General features: G+C 34.5%; 1 protein-coding gene across 4 annotated transcripts; it reads left to right on the forward strand.

Annotated features, from left to right (window-relative positions):
* Positions 1-243: 243 nt before the first annotated feature.
* Positions 244-13,105, forward strand: LOC11444571 (disease resistance protein RPV1). Of its 4 annotated transcripts, none has more exons than XM_024773474.2 (4): positions 244-409; positions 9,942-10,665; positions 11,231-12,296; positions 12,396-13,105. In XM_024773474.2, exons 2-3 carry the CDS (start codon positions 10,187-10,189, stop codon positions 12,270-12,272), a joined length of 1,521 nt encoding a protein of 506 aa, XP_024629242.1. In that variant the 5' UTR covers positions 244-409; positions 9,942-10,186; the 3' UTR covers positions 12,273-12,296; positions 12,396-13,105. The 4 variants fall into 4 exon arrangements, with proteins under 4 accessions (XP_024629242.1, XP_024629240.1, XP_003627902.1 ...); XM_024773472.2 differs by lacking the exons at positions 9,942-10,665; positions 11,231-12,296; positions 12,396-13,105 and adding exons at positions 2,673-3,396; positions 3,968-5,033; positions 5,133-5,998 and having other exon boundaries at positions 271-409; XM_003627854.3 differs by lacking the exons at positions 9,942-10,665; positions 11,231-12,296; positions 12,396-13,105 and adding exons at positions 2,682-3,396; positions 3,968-5,033; positions 5,133-5,998 and having other exon boundaries at positions 271-409.
* The last annotated feature ends 564 nt before the right edge of the window (positions 13,106-13,669 follow it).

Genomic DNA, 13,669 nt, shown 5'->3' on the forward strand with positions numbered 1-13,669 from the left:
AATTTCAGGGGGTTTTTTGAAGTTTCCTAAAAATCAGGGGGGTTTTTGACGAAAGCTACAATTTCAGGGGGGTTTTTGCCTATTTACTCAATGAAAAAAACACACACACGTCCACCCTACATTGTTTGCAACTTGCAAGCAACTTCTCCCTATTTATTTTGGGAAAATAAAATTTAATGAAAAAATTATCATAAAATTAAAAATAAATAAATAATTAACCACTAGACAGCATCTTGTCAAAAAAAAACTATGACAGCATCGGGAGGAGGATGTTATAAATAGGACCACAATCCCACATCATTTCTCTCAGCATCTAAGTGCGGTCGATTTAGATCATCGGCTGAATTCCCTTTTTGACTGGATCAATAGTTAGTTCTTCTTTGACAAGATCATCGACTGAATACATGTGGTTAGTTCATTTATCTTTCTTTTTTTTCTTACTTATTGTTTGTTTGATCTATAATCCAGTATGCTCTGTGTCACAATTTTCTGATTTTATGTTTCTGATTTGATCGTTGTATATATATATATTTCTAAGTTGCTTATAGATTTTAATCCATGATGATGATTGTATCTGGCTTTGACCAAGTCTTTTGACGATTGAGTTTGGTTAATAAATGTTCCTCTCAAGAATTCAATCTGGATTCTTCTAAACAATTTGTTTTTAAGTGGAATTTAGTGTAGTAATGATAAAATTTTTGATTGGAGATTGTGTTTTTCATTACATAACAAGTAAAAAATTGTTGTTTTCAAGACGTAATTACTTGATTTCATTTTTCATTTTCAAATTATTACTTAATCTTTGTTTCACCTAACTCATTATTTGTTGTTCACTTCTGCAATTCGGTTTAAAAAGCTCTACCACTAAGTCGTTTGAATGATTGTGTCTATTATTTGCAAATATTATATATACTAATGTGTAAATGCAAGAAACTTTGGATTGATCTTAATGTAATAAATTAAACTACACATTGGATATTATTCCCCAAAAATAACTACATATTAGGTACCCTTGTGCAAAATTGTAACTAATGGAAGTAATAAATGAATCTCGTATAAGTCTTATCACCTGTTTTTCTGTAACAATAACAATTGTTGCTCCAATACTATTTGTACACAATTCATTTTTCAATCTATTGTCATCGATAACCTTTTGATCTAGGATGATTAGAATGTTTGCTTCTGTTGAATAGTGACTGGTCAGAAGTTGTATACCTTTGTTGGTGGCCTAAAGAACTATTTATATGGCCGATGATATGACTGCTGATGTAGCCATTGAGGGGCTGTTACGGATATGTAACTATCAGCCGTTGCTTTGTGTTAATGGTCAGAAGCCTTACGGATCTGAAGGATCCTAAGCCTTTAGACCATTGGAGAAGTTGGTCCAGTAGAATGTGGCTGAAGGTGTAACTATTGATGTATTTGGGCCTATGCTCGGTCCGGAGCACTTTGGGATTTGTATTGACCGATTTTAGAGTCTTGGACCGGTTCAGAACACCTTTCACCATGATTAAGGTAGTGTCAGTGTCACATGTTAAGTTAATATTTCAAGCACCACTCCAATGCATAGCACTAACTCTCCATCTTCTTAATTTGATGAAGAACAATAACAAAACCACAACCAAGGCCTGTAAGTTACACCATTCCTCCTCGGTAGTTGCAGAATCCAGGTTCTGCATAAATCACACCAAAATTAATGCATTATTTATTCCATGTACATCATCATCACACATTAAGTTAGCCTCACCCTCTTCAACTATAAAATTAGCAACACGATCGCTGAATACATATGGTTTTGATGTTTTTTACTTTCTCTCATTCTCATCATACACAAACACAGGGTTTTTTTTTTTTTTTTTTTAAAAACCAAAATAATTTTATTAGATAAACTAAACATACCACCAAAGGAGTACTTGGGAGTTGTTGTTTGTTTTTGTTGATGTTGTTTTGTTTGTTCCATGTGTACAAAACACTACTCAATGGTTCTGTGTCTGTTCGTGAGCTTGCATTAATTTATTTCCACGGTAACATTTTGCTAAATGATACTAATCAGGAGCGTGATTCATTTTTTCTGTCCTTCTCTTATTTGATCCATCGCTACAAATTAACATGAATATAACATGAAAATTGATTATTTTCTCCTCTGGTTTCCTCTTTTTTCTCTGTTATTTTTGTTTTTTTCTTCATTATTGTTTGTGTGATCTATGATCTAGTATGCTCTGCGTGAAATTGTTTCATCATTTTAATGTTTCTAGTTCTTGTTGTATTGATTTCTAAATTGTTTTTGGGATATGAGGATGATTTGTTCTGGCTTATAGGCTTGAATCCATGATGATTTTCTCTGCTTTGATTCTTCCTTTTGATGATTGAGCTTGGGATATGTCATTTTAGATTGATTTTCTATACTATGACGGCGTAAACCTTTTTTGTACATGTGTCCAATTAAATCAAGCAAAGTTGATAATTGCAGAGATGTTGTGGGAACTAACTTAAAATAGTGACATCATGAAGTGATTTGATTGGATACATGTGTAAAAAAGTTTTAGTGTATACAAATCAAATCCCATTTTAATAGAGATTGATTTCTATACTCTGATTGTGTACAGTTAAATTTATTTATACTATAATTACAAAAAAATGAAAGACATTGATACCTTTCTAATTTTTGCAAGAAAAAATAGAGTTAACATATACCAAGTTACGCGGTATGCCATTTTGTGGCATGAGACGAGACATCATGGTATGAGATGCTAATAGTCTCCAGAAAGGGCCTGGCTGAAGAGCTCCCCAACTTAGGCTTGAAAAGGATGTTTTGGTGGTGTCAAGCGTCAACTATAGTCGATCATAGTTTGGTCCATTTCTGTCTCAAAACATATTGTCACAGTTTTCACTGCTCCTGACACTCAAATTCCAATTTATGCAAACTCCAAGTGGCTTGCTTGGGCCAAAAGCCTTCAGATATTCTACCTTTATCAGCTTCAGAGGTTCAGACACTCGATGTGGTTTTAGTGGCTTCCTCAATAAATATCTGATTGATCGTGGATTCCGCACCTTCTTCGATGATGGGGAGCTTGAAAGAGGGACCCAAATAACGGTAGAAATTCCTAAGGCAATTGAAGAGTCCAGGATTTTCATCCCAGTTTTATCAGAAAATTATGCATCTTCTTCATTTTGCTTAGACGAACTTGTGAAGATCCTTGAAGAGTTTAAAAAAGGAAATGGTCGATGGGTTTTTCCAGTTTTCTATTACATTAATATCTCTGATGTGAAGAATCAAACTGGCAGTTATGGACAAGCATTGGCTGTTCACAAGAACCGTGTCATGCCTGAGAGGTTTGAGAAATGGATCAACGCCTTGGCTTCAGTCGCTGACTTTCGCGGCTGCCATATGGAAAGGTAGCTAACCAATCTTTTCCCCCTTAATGTTTATTTTGTTTTTTTATTTCCATTTGTATGAATAACTTTTTTTTTTTTTAAATGATAAATGTTAGTTGTTATATTTTGTTAGTGACTACTGACTGGGAAGATGAGCTCACAATCTTTTTATCACTCCTTTGTCTGAATAATATTAATACGATGTCCCTATTTAATTAGAAAAGAAATCCTAGTGGACCTGGTATTGCTTAAATAACTAATAGAAATATTGATTGATTTGTGAATGAGTTACCACTTTCTTAGTAGTTAGTTACAACTCCCTTAAGAGTTTGTTAGTAGGTATCTCTACTAGCTCTATATATAGATTATCTCATGTACGCATTTACCATCTATTATCAATCAATATGAATTCGAAGAAATTTTTCTCAATATTAAATTCTCAAGTTTACTTTTTCTATGAGGTAAATCCTAACTGTTTTGGATCCTGTGATTTGTAACAATAATTGTATTGTATGCTAAACAATTTGAGGAAACCATGTTATATATTTCATAACCATAATTGATATGATGCATTTCTTTGATTGGGGGGCAGGGCAAGGGGTATATATGAATTCCGGTACATATATGAGATTATTCAAGAGGTCTCTAAACATGTTGCTTGCTCAATTGGCCTAGATCATCGAGTAGAGAAAGTTATGCGTTATTTGAATTCTAGTCCCAGATCAGACGATGATGGAGTTTGTTTGGTAGGGATATGTGGAGTTCCTGGAATAGGGAAAACGACACTAGCTCGTGGAGTTTATCACTTCGGTGGTGGAACTGAATTTGACTCTTGTTGCTTTTTTGATAATGTGGGAGAGTATGTAAAGAAACATGGATTAGTACATCTCCAACAGATGCTTCTCTCTGCAATAGTTGGACACAACAACAGTACTATGTTTGAAAATGTGGATGAAAGGGTGTGGAAAATAAAACATATGCTCAACCAAAAGAAGGTTTTCTTGGTTCTTGAAGACGTTCATGATTCTGAGGTCTTGAAAGCCATTGTTAAACTGAGTACTTTCTTTGGTTCTGGTAGCAAAGTCATCATTACTGCAAGGGAGAAATGTTTTCTAGAATTTCATGGCATTAAAAGAATATATGAGGTAGAAAGAATGAATAAGACAGAGGCTTTTCAATTGCTTAATTTGAAAGCTTTTGATTCTATGAACATTAGTCCCTGTCATGTGACCATTTTAGAGGGTCTTGAAACTTATGCTTCTGGGCATCCATTCATATTGGAAATGATAGGTTCCTACTTGAGTGGGAAAAGTATGGAAGAATGTGAATCTGCATTGCACCAGTATAAAGAAATTTCAAACAGAGACATCAAGAAGATTCTACAAGTAAGCTTTGACGCTTTGGAGAAATCTCAGCAGAATATGTTAATTCACATTGCACTTCACCTCAGAGAACAAGAATTGGAAATGGTTGAAAACTTGCTTCATCGTAAATATGGAGTGTGCCCGAAATATGATATTAGAGTTTTGCTTAATAAATCTCTCATAAAGATTAATGAGAATGGTCACGTGATAGTACATGTCTTGACACAAGACATGGTTAGAGATGATATTCCAGTAGAAGATCTTGGCTAAATTAGTATGATACGGTTGTTTGAGGTAAGAATGATATGTATTTATATTTTTAGCCCCAATATTTCTCTGTCCACAATGAAGAAATCGTTGTTTAATAATGTAACTTTGTTACCAATGGAGCAGGAGCACGACAAGCGGCAAATCCAACCTGCCTTCAGTGATGGAAGCATGATCTAGGATTCAATGGAATTGGAGTATCAATCATCGGAGCAATGATGTCTTCCTCCTCTTATCCTGATGGTTCATGGTGTTTCTTAGGATCCACCCCCTTCTTTGATGCATTGATCTCATAATTTGAGTTGCGTCTAACTTAATTTTACAAAACCAGCTAGTAAGGTAAGAGGTATCGCTCTTTATAAACTCTTTTTCGGTCTTACTTCTATTCAATGTAAAACTTGGGTTTTTCCAATACACCCCTCAAACCTAACACTATTGAGCTTGGTGCGTAGATAATTTGATGGGTGACTTGAATGGATAAACTCTGATACCATAATAGAATTTGAGTTAGGCTGAACTGAAATTCTAAGATGGTATCCGAGACTATTCAACATCAATTGAGTCACCTTCTATCGGGCGACTCGAGTCACACTCCAGATGTCTGGTGCTGAGTTTTAGGGTGTGTGTGTTAAGAGTTTTATATTGGATGAGATATGACTTGAAAATGAGGCTACAAGTGGAAGACATCTCTAACTTTACAAGTTGGTTTTGTAGAGTTGTGTTAGGTCCAACCAAAATTCTAACTTATCACGAATATTCACTAGTTAATTTATGTGGAAACTTTGATGTGATTGTCCATTTTACTCTTTTGAATCAATTAGTTACATTAGCCCTTGATTTTGTTGCCTGCTTCGTTGTATGATTTGTTGGGCTATGAACCATACTCACGGTTACAGGAGCATGACACAAAGCAAGTGTGAACATGTGTGTGTGATCCTTTCAAATTGAGAATCTCCTGGTTAACTATAAGCTTATGAAGGGACAAAATTCAATCAGCTTTGTTTATTTTTCTTCTCATCTTACAGACAGAAATTGTGCATGAAAAGGTCTCATGCAGTTACCAGAGTCTAAATTTCCTGATCTGGTGTGTGAAGGGGATTATGAGAGGGAATGCATTTGAGAGATAACGGAAGAAATTTAGTGATAAAAGAAAATATTTAACTGAATGAGAAAATATACGGCAATTATAATTTTATATCGACACAGGCAATTAGAAAGTTAATTACACTCTTTTCGATTTCTTTTATCAAGTAATCTAGTGACTAAAAGTTCATCCTTAAAGGTGAATAAATGGAGAATTTAGAGTTTGAACGCTGATCATTACATATACGGTCAAACTATTATTGTAATCAAATTATATTTAATTTAGAAACAAAAATCAAATTTTTATTCATATTAATGGTGGAAAAAAAAAATGGAACATTCATTCATTCATGGATATAAATAAGGCATGCACATTCTTACGTGGATATGTCCAATGAAATCTCAATAGATAAGAGCTTACCATCAAACTCCATTTCTTGGATTGACATGTGCTTATGTTGACGTCACATGCAATTTTTCAACGGATTCATCATGAAATTTATTCCATATGCTTAATGAGTTCACACTTGCATAACCTAATAATAATACTAAGCTTCATTTGCCAAAAAAAAATAATTGAAAAATACTAAACTTCATGGTAAAGTCCAATAAGTGGTGTGGTGTACACATTCAAGAAATCCTGTTTTCATAAAAAAAGTGAATATTTTAATTTGATCTCTCATTGTTCATTTAGACAAAACAAATAAAAATATCAAATTAGTCTCTTCACATTTTCGTATTAAGGGCAAATTATTTCATTCATTTGTTACAATGAATCACATATTAATTTATCTTATGCATAACAATGTCGACCGAGACTAGTTTGAGTATTAATTTGTAAGAGACTAAATTGAACCATAACAAAATTGTGAAGGATTATATATATTTACTCTAAAATAATATACTATATAAGTAAGCAACAAACTTATTCTAATCTAAAGTATATACATCATAACAGCTAAACATTAGATTACCGCACAAATGCATCCTTTGTGATGATCCTGGAGACCCTTTGTATCTCTAAATCTTTCTTACCTCTAGAATGAATTACTTCAAGTCCAGACACTCCTCCTAATTCATACTAGGGAGTCTCTTCATCCCCATAAGCTTTTTCAGTTCATCAAACATCGCCACCTTCAATGGTTTGGTGAAAATGTTTACAAGTTGCATCTCTGTATTTGCAATACTCCAAATCCAGCTTCATCTTATTTACTTGATCTCTCAGAAAATGGAATTTTCTCTCGATATGCTATCTTTTGCCATGGCTTATAGGACGATCAGCCAAATCAATTGCTAACTTGTTATCAACAAGCAACTTGATTCTATCAACTTCAAATGCATTCAGTTCTTCCAATAACATTTCAATCCATAGTGCCTGACATGCTGCATAAGAAGTTGCAACATATTTAGCTTCAGAAGATGATAAAGCTACTATGCCCTGCTTCTTAGAACTCCAAGAGATTGGAGCAGCACCAATCATGAAGAGGTAGCATGTAGTACTCTTTTTATCGTCTTGATCTCCTTCTCAGTAAGAATCTGAATATCCATAGATTGTTGCCTTCTTATCAGTGTTCCTTTGATTAGGAATTAGCACTCCATAATCAATTATGTCTCTATTGTATCTCAAAATTCTCTTAAAAGCTATCAGATGGAAAATTTTAGGCTATTCCATGAACATACTAACTAATCCCACGCCGTGAGCTATATATGGCCTTTTGTTGCACATATATCTGAGTGGGCCTATAATTTGTCTGTATATAGTAGCATTCATAGGTTCATCATTTGTGTCTTCACTCAATTTAGCACCTGCTGTTGGAAATTTAGGTCTTAATATAAACAAATTTCATAATACATGTTCAACAATTATGAATCAATAGCGGAAGCAAACAAAACATTGAACATGATTATGATCGGATCTACGACATGTTTGATTTATCAAGATATTAAGAATTAGGGTATTAGGAATACCTGGATAATTGTGTCTTTTATTGCCAAAAAAATTAAACTAGACATTGGATATTATTCCCCAAAAATAACTACACATTAGGTACCCTTGTGCAAAATTGTAAGTAATGGAAGTAATAAATGAATCTCGTATAAGTCTTATCACCTGTTTTTCTGTAACAATTGTTGCTCCAATAATATTTGTACATTCATTTTTCAATCTATTGCCATCGATAACCTTTTGATCTAGGATGATTAGAATGTTTGCTTCTGTTGAATAGCGACTGGTCAGAAGTTGTATACCTTTTGTTGGTGGCCTAAAGAACTATTTATATGGCCGATGATATGACTGCTGATGTAGCCATTGAGGGGCTGCTACGAATATGTAACTATCAGCCGTTGCTTTGTGTTGATGGTCAGAAGCCTTACGGATCTGAAGGATCCTAAGAGTGTGTTTGGATGGGGGAATGTTTTGAGGGAATTAAACTATTTGAGGTGAGTTCAAACAATAAAATTCACCTTGAAGTAGTTGAATTCCCTCAAAACATTACTTTCCCTCAAAATATTCCCCCATCCAAACACACTCTAAGCCTTTAGACCATTGGAGAAGTTGGTCCAGTAGAATGTGGCTGAAGGTGTAACTATTGATGTATTTGGGCCTATGCTCGGTCCGGAGCACTTTGGGATTTGTATTGACCGATTTTAGAGTCTTGGACCGGTTCAGAACACCTTTCACCATGATTAAGGTAGTGTCAGTGTCACATGTTAAGTTAATATTTCAAGCACCACTCCAATGCATAGCACTAACTCTCCATCTTCTTAATTTGATGAAGAACAATAACAAAACCACAACCAAGGCCTGTAAGTTACACCATTCCTCCTCGGTAGTTGCAGAATCCAGGTTCTGCATAAATCACACCAAAATTAATGCATTATTTATTCCATGTACATCATCATCACACATTAAGTTAGCCTCACCCTCTTCAACTATAAAATTAGCAACACGATCGCTGAATACATATATATGGTTTTGATGTTTTTTACTTTCTCTCATTCTCATCATACACAAACACAGGTTTTTTTTTTTTTAAAAAAAAAAACCAAAATAATTTTATTAGATAAACTAAACATACCACCAAAGGAGTACTTGGGAGTTGTTGTTTGTTTTTGTTGATGTTGTTTTGTTTGTTCCATGTGTACAAAACACTACTCAATGGTTCTGTGTCTGTTCGTGAGCTTGCATTAATTTATTTCCACGGTAACATTTTGCTAAATGATACTAATCAGGAGTGTGATTCATTTTTTCTGTCCTTCTCTTATTTGATCCATCGCTACAAATTAACATGAATATAACATGAAAATTGATTATTTTCTCCTCTGGTTTCCTCTCTTTTCTCTGTTATTTTTGTTTTTTTCTTCATTATTGTTTGTGTGATCTATGATCTAGTATGCTCTGCGTGAAATTGTTTCATCATCTTAATGTTTCTAGTTCTTGTTGTATTGATTTCTAAATTGTTTTTAGGATATGAGGATGATTTGTTCTGGCTTATAGGCTTGAATCCATGATGATTTTCTCTGCTTTGACTCTTCCTTTTGATGATTGAGCTTGGGATATGTCATTTTAGATTGATTTTCTATACTATGACGGCGTAAACCTTTTTTGTACAAGCGTCCAATTAAATCAAGCAAAGTTGATAATTGCAGAGATGTTGTGGGAACTAACTTAAAATAGTGACATCATGAAGTGATTTGATTGGATACATGTGTAAAAAAGTTTTACAGTGTATACAAATCAAATCCCATTTTAATAGAGATTGATTTCTATACTCTGATTGTGTACATTTAAATTTATTTATACTATAATTACAAAAAAATGAAAGACATTGATACCTTTCTAATTTTTGCTAGAAAAAATAGAGTTAACATATACCAAGTTACGCGGTATGCCATTTTGTGGCATGAGACGAGACATCATGGTATGAGATGCTAATAGTCTCCAGAAAGGGCCTGGCTGAAGAGCTCCCCAACTTAGGCTTGAAAAGGATGTTTTGGTGGTGTCAAGCGTCAACTATAGTCGATCATAGTTTGGTCCATTTCTGTCTCAAAACATATTGTCACAGTTTGCACTGCTCCTGACACTCAAATTCCAATTTATGCAAACTCCAAGTGGCTTGCTTGGGCCAAAAGCCTTCAGATATTCTACCTTTATCAGCTTCAGAGGTTCAGACACTCGATGTGATTTTAGTGGCTTCCTCAATAAATATCTGATTGATCGTGGATTCCGCACCTTCTTCGATGACGGGGAGCTTGAAAGAGGGACCCAAATAACGGTAGAAATTCCTAAGGCAATTGAAGAGTCCAGGATTTTCATCCCAGTTTTATCAGAAAATTATGCATCTTCTTCATTTTGCTTAGACGAACTTGTGAAGATCCTTGAAGAGTTTAAAAAAGGGAATGGTCGATGGGTTTTTCCAGTTTTCTATTACGTTAATATCTCTGATGTGAAGAATCAAACTGGCAGTTATGGACAAGCATTGGCTGTTCACAAGAACCGCGTCATGCCTGAGAGGTTTGAGAAATGGATCAACGCCTTGGCTTCAGTCGCTGACTTTCGCGGCTGCCATATGGAAAGGTAGCTAACCAATCTTTTCCCCTTAATGTTTATTTTGTTTTTTTTATTTCCATTTGTATGAATAATTTTATTTTATTTTTAAATGATAAATGTTAGTTGTTATATTTTGTTAGTGACTGACTACTGACTGGGAAGATGAGCTCACAATCTTTTTATCACTCCTTTGTCTGAATAATATTAATACGATGTCCTTATTTAATTAGAAAAGAAATCCTAGTGGACCGGGTATTGCTTAAATAACTAATAGAAATATTGATTGATTGGTGAACGAGTTACCACTTTCTTAGTAGTTAGTTCCAACTCCCTTAAGAGTTTGTTAGTAGGTATCTCTACTAGCTCTATATATAAATTATCTCATGTACTCATTTACCATCTGTTATCAATCAATATGAATTCGAAGAAATTTTTCTCAATATTAAACTCTCAAGTTTACTTTTTTATGAGGTAAATCTTAACTGTTTCGGATCCTGTGATTTGTAACAATAATTGTATGCTAAACAAATTGAGGAAACCTTGTTATATATAACCATAATTGATATGATGCATTTCTTTGATTGGGGGGCAGGGCAAGGGGTATATATGAAATCCGGTACATATATGAGATTATTCAAGAGGTCTCTAAACATGTTGCTTGCTCAATTGGCCTAGATCATCGAGTAGAGAAAGTTATGCGTTATTTGAATTCTAGTGTCAGATCAGACAATAATGGAGTTTGTGTGGTAGGGATATGTGGACTTCCTGGAATGGGGAAAACAACACTTGCTCGTGGAGTTTATCACTTCGGTGGTGGAACTGAATTTGACTCTTGTCGCTTTTTTGATAATGTGGGAGAGTATGTAAAGAAACATGGATTAGTACATCTCCAACAGATGCTTCTCTCTGCAATAGTTGGACACAGCAACAGTACTATGTTTGAAAATGTGGATGAAAGGATGTCAAAAATAAAACATATGCTCAACCAAAAGAGGGTCTTCTTGGTTCTTGAAGACGTTCATGATTCTGAGGTCTTGAAAGCCATTGTTAAACTGACTACTTTCTTTGGTTCTGGTAGCAAAGTCATCATTACAGCAATGGAGAAATGCTTTCTAGAACTTCATGGCATTAAAAGAATATATGAGGTAGAAAGAATGAATAAGGTAGAGGCTTTTCAATTGCTTAATTTGAAAGCTTTTGATTCTATGAGCATTAGTCCTTGTTATATGACCGTTTTAGAGGGTCTTGAAACTTATGCCTCTGGGTATCCGTTCGTTTTGGAAGTGATAGGTTCCTACTTGAGTGGGAAAAGTATGGAAGAATGTGAATCTGCATTGCACCAGTATAAAGAAATTTCAAACAGAGACATCAAGAAGATACTACAAGTAAGCTTTGACGCTTTGGAGAAATCTCAGCAGAATATGTTAATTCACATTGCACTTCACCTCAGAGAACAAGAATTGGAAATGGTTGAAAACTTGCTTCATCGTAAATATGGAGTGTGCCCGAAAGATGATATTAGAGTGTTGCTTAATAAATCTCTGATAAAGATTAATGAGAATGGTCAGGTGATATTACATGGCTTAACACAAGACATGGTTAGAGATGATATTCCAGTAGAAGATCTTGGCTAAATTAGTAGGATACGGTTGTTTGAGGTAAGAATGATCTGTATTTATATTTTTAGCCCTAATATTTCTCTATCCACAATGAAGAAATTGTTGTTTAATAATGTAACTTTGTTTCCAATGGAGCAGGAGCACGACAAGCGGCAAATCCAACCTGCCTTCAGTGATGGAAGCATGATCTAGGATTCAATGGAATTGGAATATCAATCATCAGAGCATTGATGTCTTCCTCCTCTTCTCCTGATGGTTCATGGTGTTTCTTAGGATCTACCCCCCTTCTTTGATGCATTGATCTTGTAATTTGGGTTGCCTCTAACTTAATTTTACAAAACCAGCTTGTAAGGTAAGAGGTATCGCTCTTTATAAACTCTTTTTCGGTCTTCCTTCTATTCAATGTAAAACTTGGGTTTTTCCAATACACCCCTCACACCTAACACTATTGAGCTTGGTGCGTAGATAATTTGATGAGTGACTTGAATGGATAAACTCTGATACCATGATAGAATTTGAGTTAGGCTGAACTGAAATTCTAAGATGGTATCCGAGACTATTCAACATCAATTGAGTCACCTTCTATCGGGTTACTCGAGTCACACTCCAGATGTCTGGTGCTGAGTTTTAGGGGTTGTGTTGAGAGTTTTATATTGGATGAGATATGACTTGAAAATGAGGCTACAAGTGGGAGACATCTCTAACTTTACAAGTTGGTTTTGTAGAGTTGTTTTAGGTCCAACGAAAATTATAACTTATCACGAATACTCACTAGTTAATTTGTGTGGAAACTTTGATGTGATTGTCCATTTTACTCTTTTGAATCAATTGGTTACATTAGCCCTTGATTTTGTTGCCTGCTTCGTTGTGTGATCCTTTCAAATTGAGAATCTCCTGGTTAACTATAAGCTTATGAAGGTAATGAATGTACCTTGTGACAATCCAATCAACTTTGTTCATTTTTCTTCTCATCTTACAGACAGAAATTGTGCATGAAAAGGTCTCATGCAGTTACCAGAGTCTAAATTTCCTGATCTGGTGTGTGAAGGGGATTATGAGAGGGAATGCATTTGAGAGATAACGGAAGAAATTTAGAGATAAAAGAAAAATATTTAACTGAATGAGAAAATATATGGCGATTATATTATTTTTTTAGACGCAGGCAATTAGAAAGTTAATATACACTCTTTTCGATTTTTTTAATCAAGTAATTTAGTGACTAAAAATTCATCCTTAAAGGTGAATAAATGGAGATTTAGAGTTTGAACGCTGATAATTACATTTAACAATGTCACTACCAAGTGAGTTACGTTCGCTGAGACACCCTCTATTATTTTATCCAGATAAAATGGTACACGTATTTTACTCTTAACTTTTTTGCTTATTTAAACAACAAAGAAGTAAGATTAATA

This window comes from Medicago truncatula, chromosome 8 (assembly GCF_003473485.1).
Source record: "Medicago truncatula cultivar Jemalong A17 chromosome 8, MtrunA17r5.0-ANR, whole genome shotgun sequence".
Classification (NCBI taxonomy): Eukaryota; Viridiplantae; Streptophyta; class Magnoliopsida; order Fabales; family Fabaceae; genus Medicago; species Medicago truncatula.

What these genes read in the sequence shown, in the direction of transcription:
- LOC11444571 (XM_024773474.2), top strand. Translation starts at nt 10,187, where the DNA reads ATGCAAACTCCAAGTGGCTTGCTTGGGCCAAAAGCCTTCAGATATTCT. An exon ending in CGCGGCTGCCATATGGAAAG is followed by an intron (nt 10,666 to 11,230) that starts GTAGCTAACCAA and finishes ATTGGGGGGCAG; the next exon opens with GGCAAGGGGTATATATGAAA.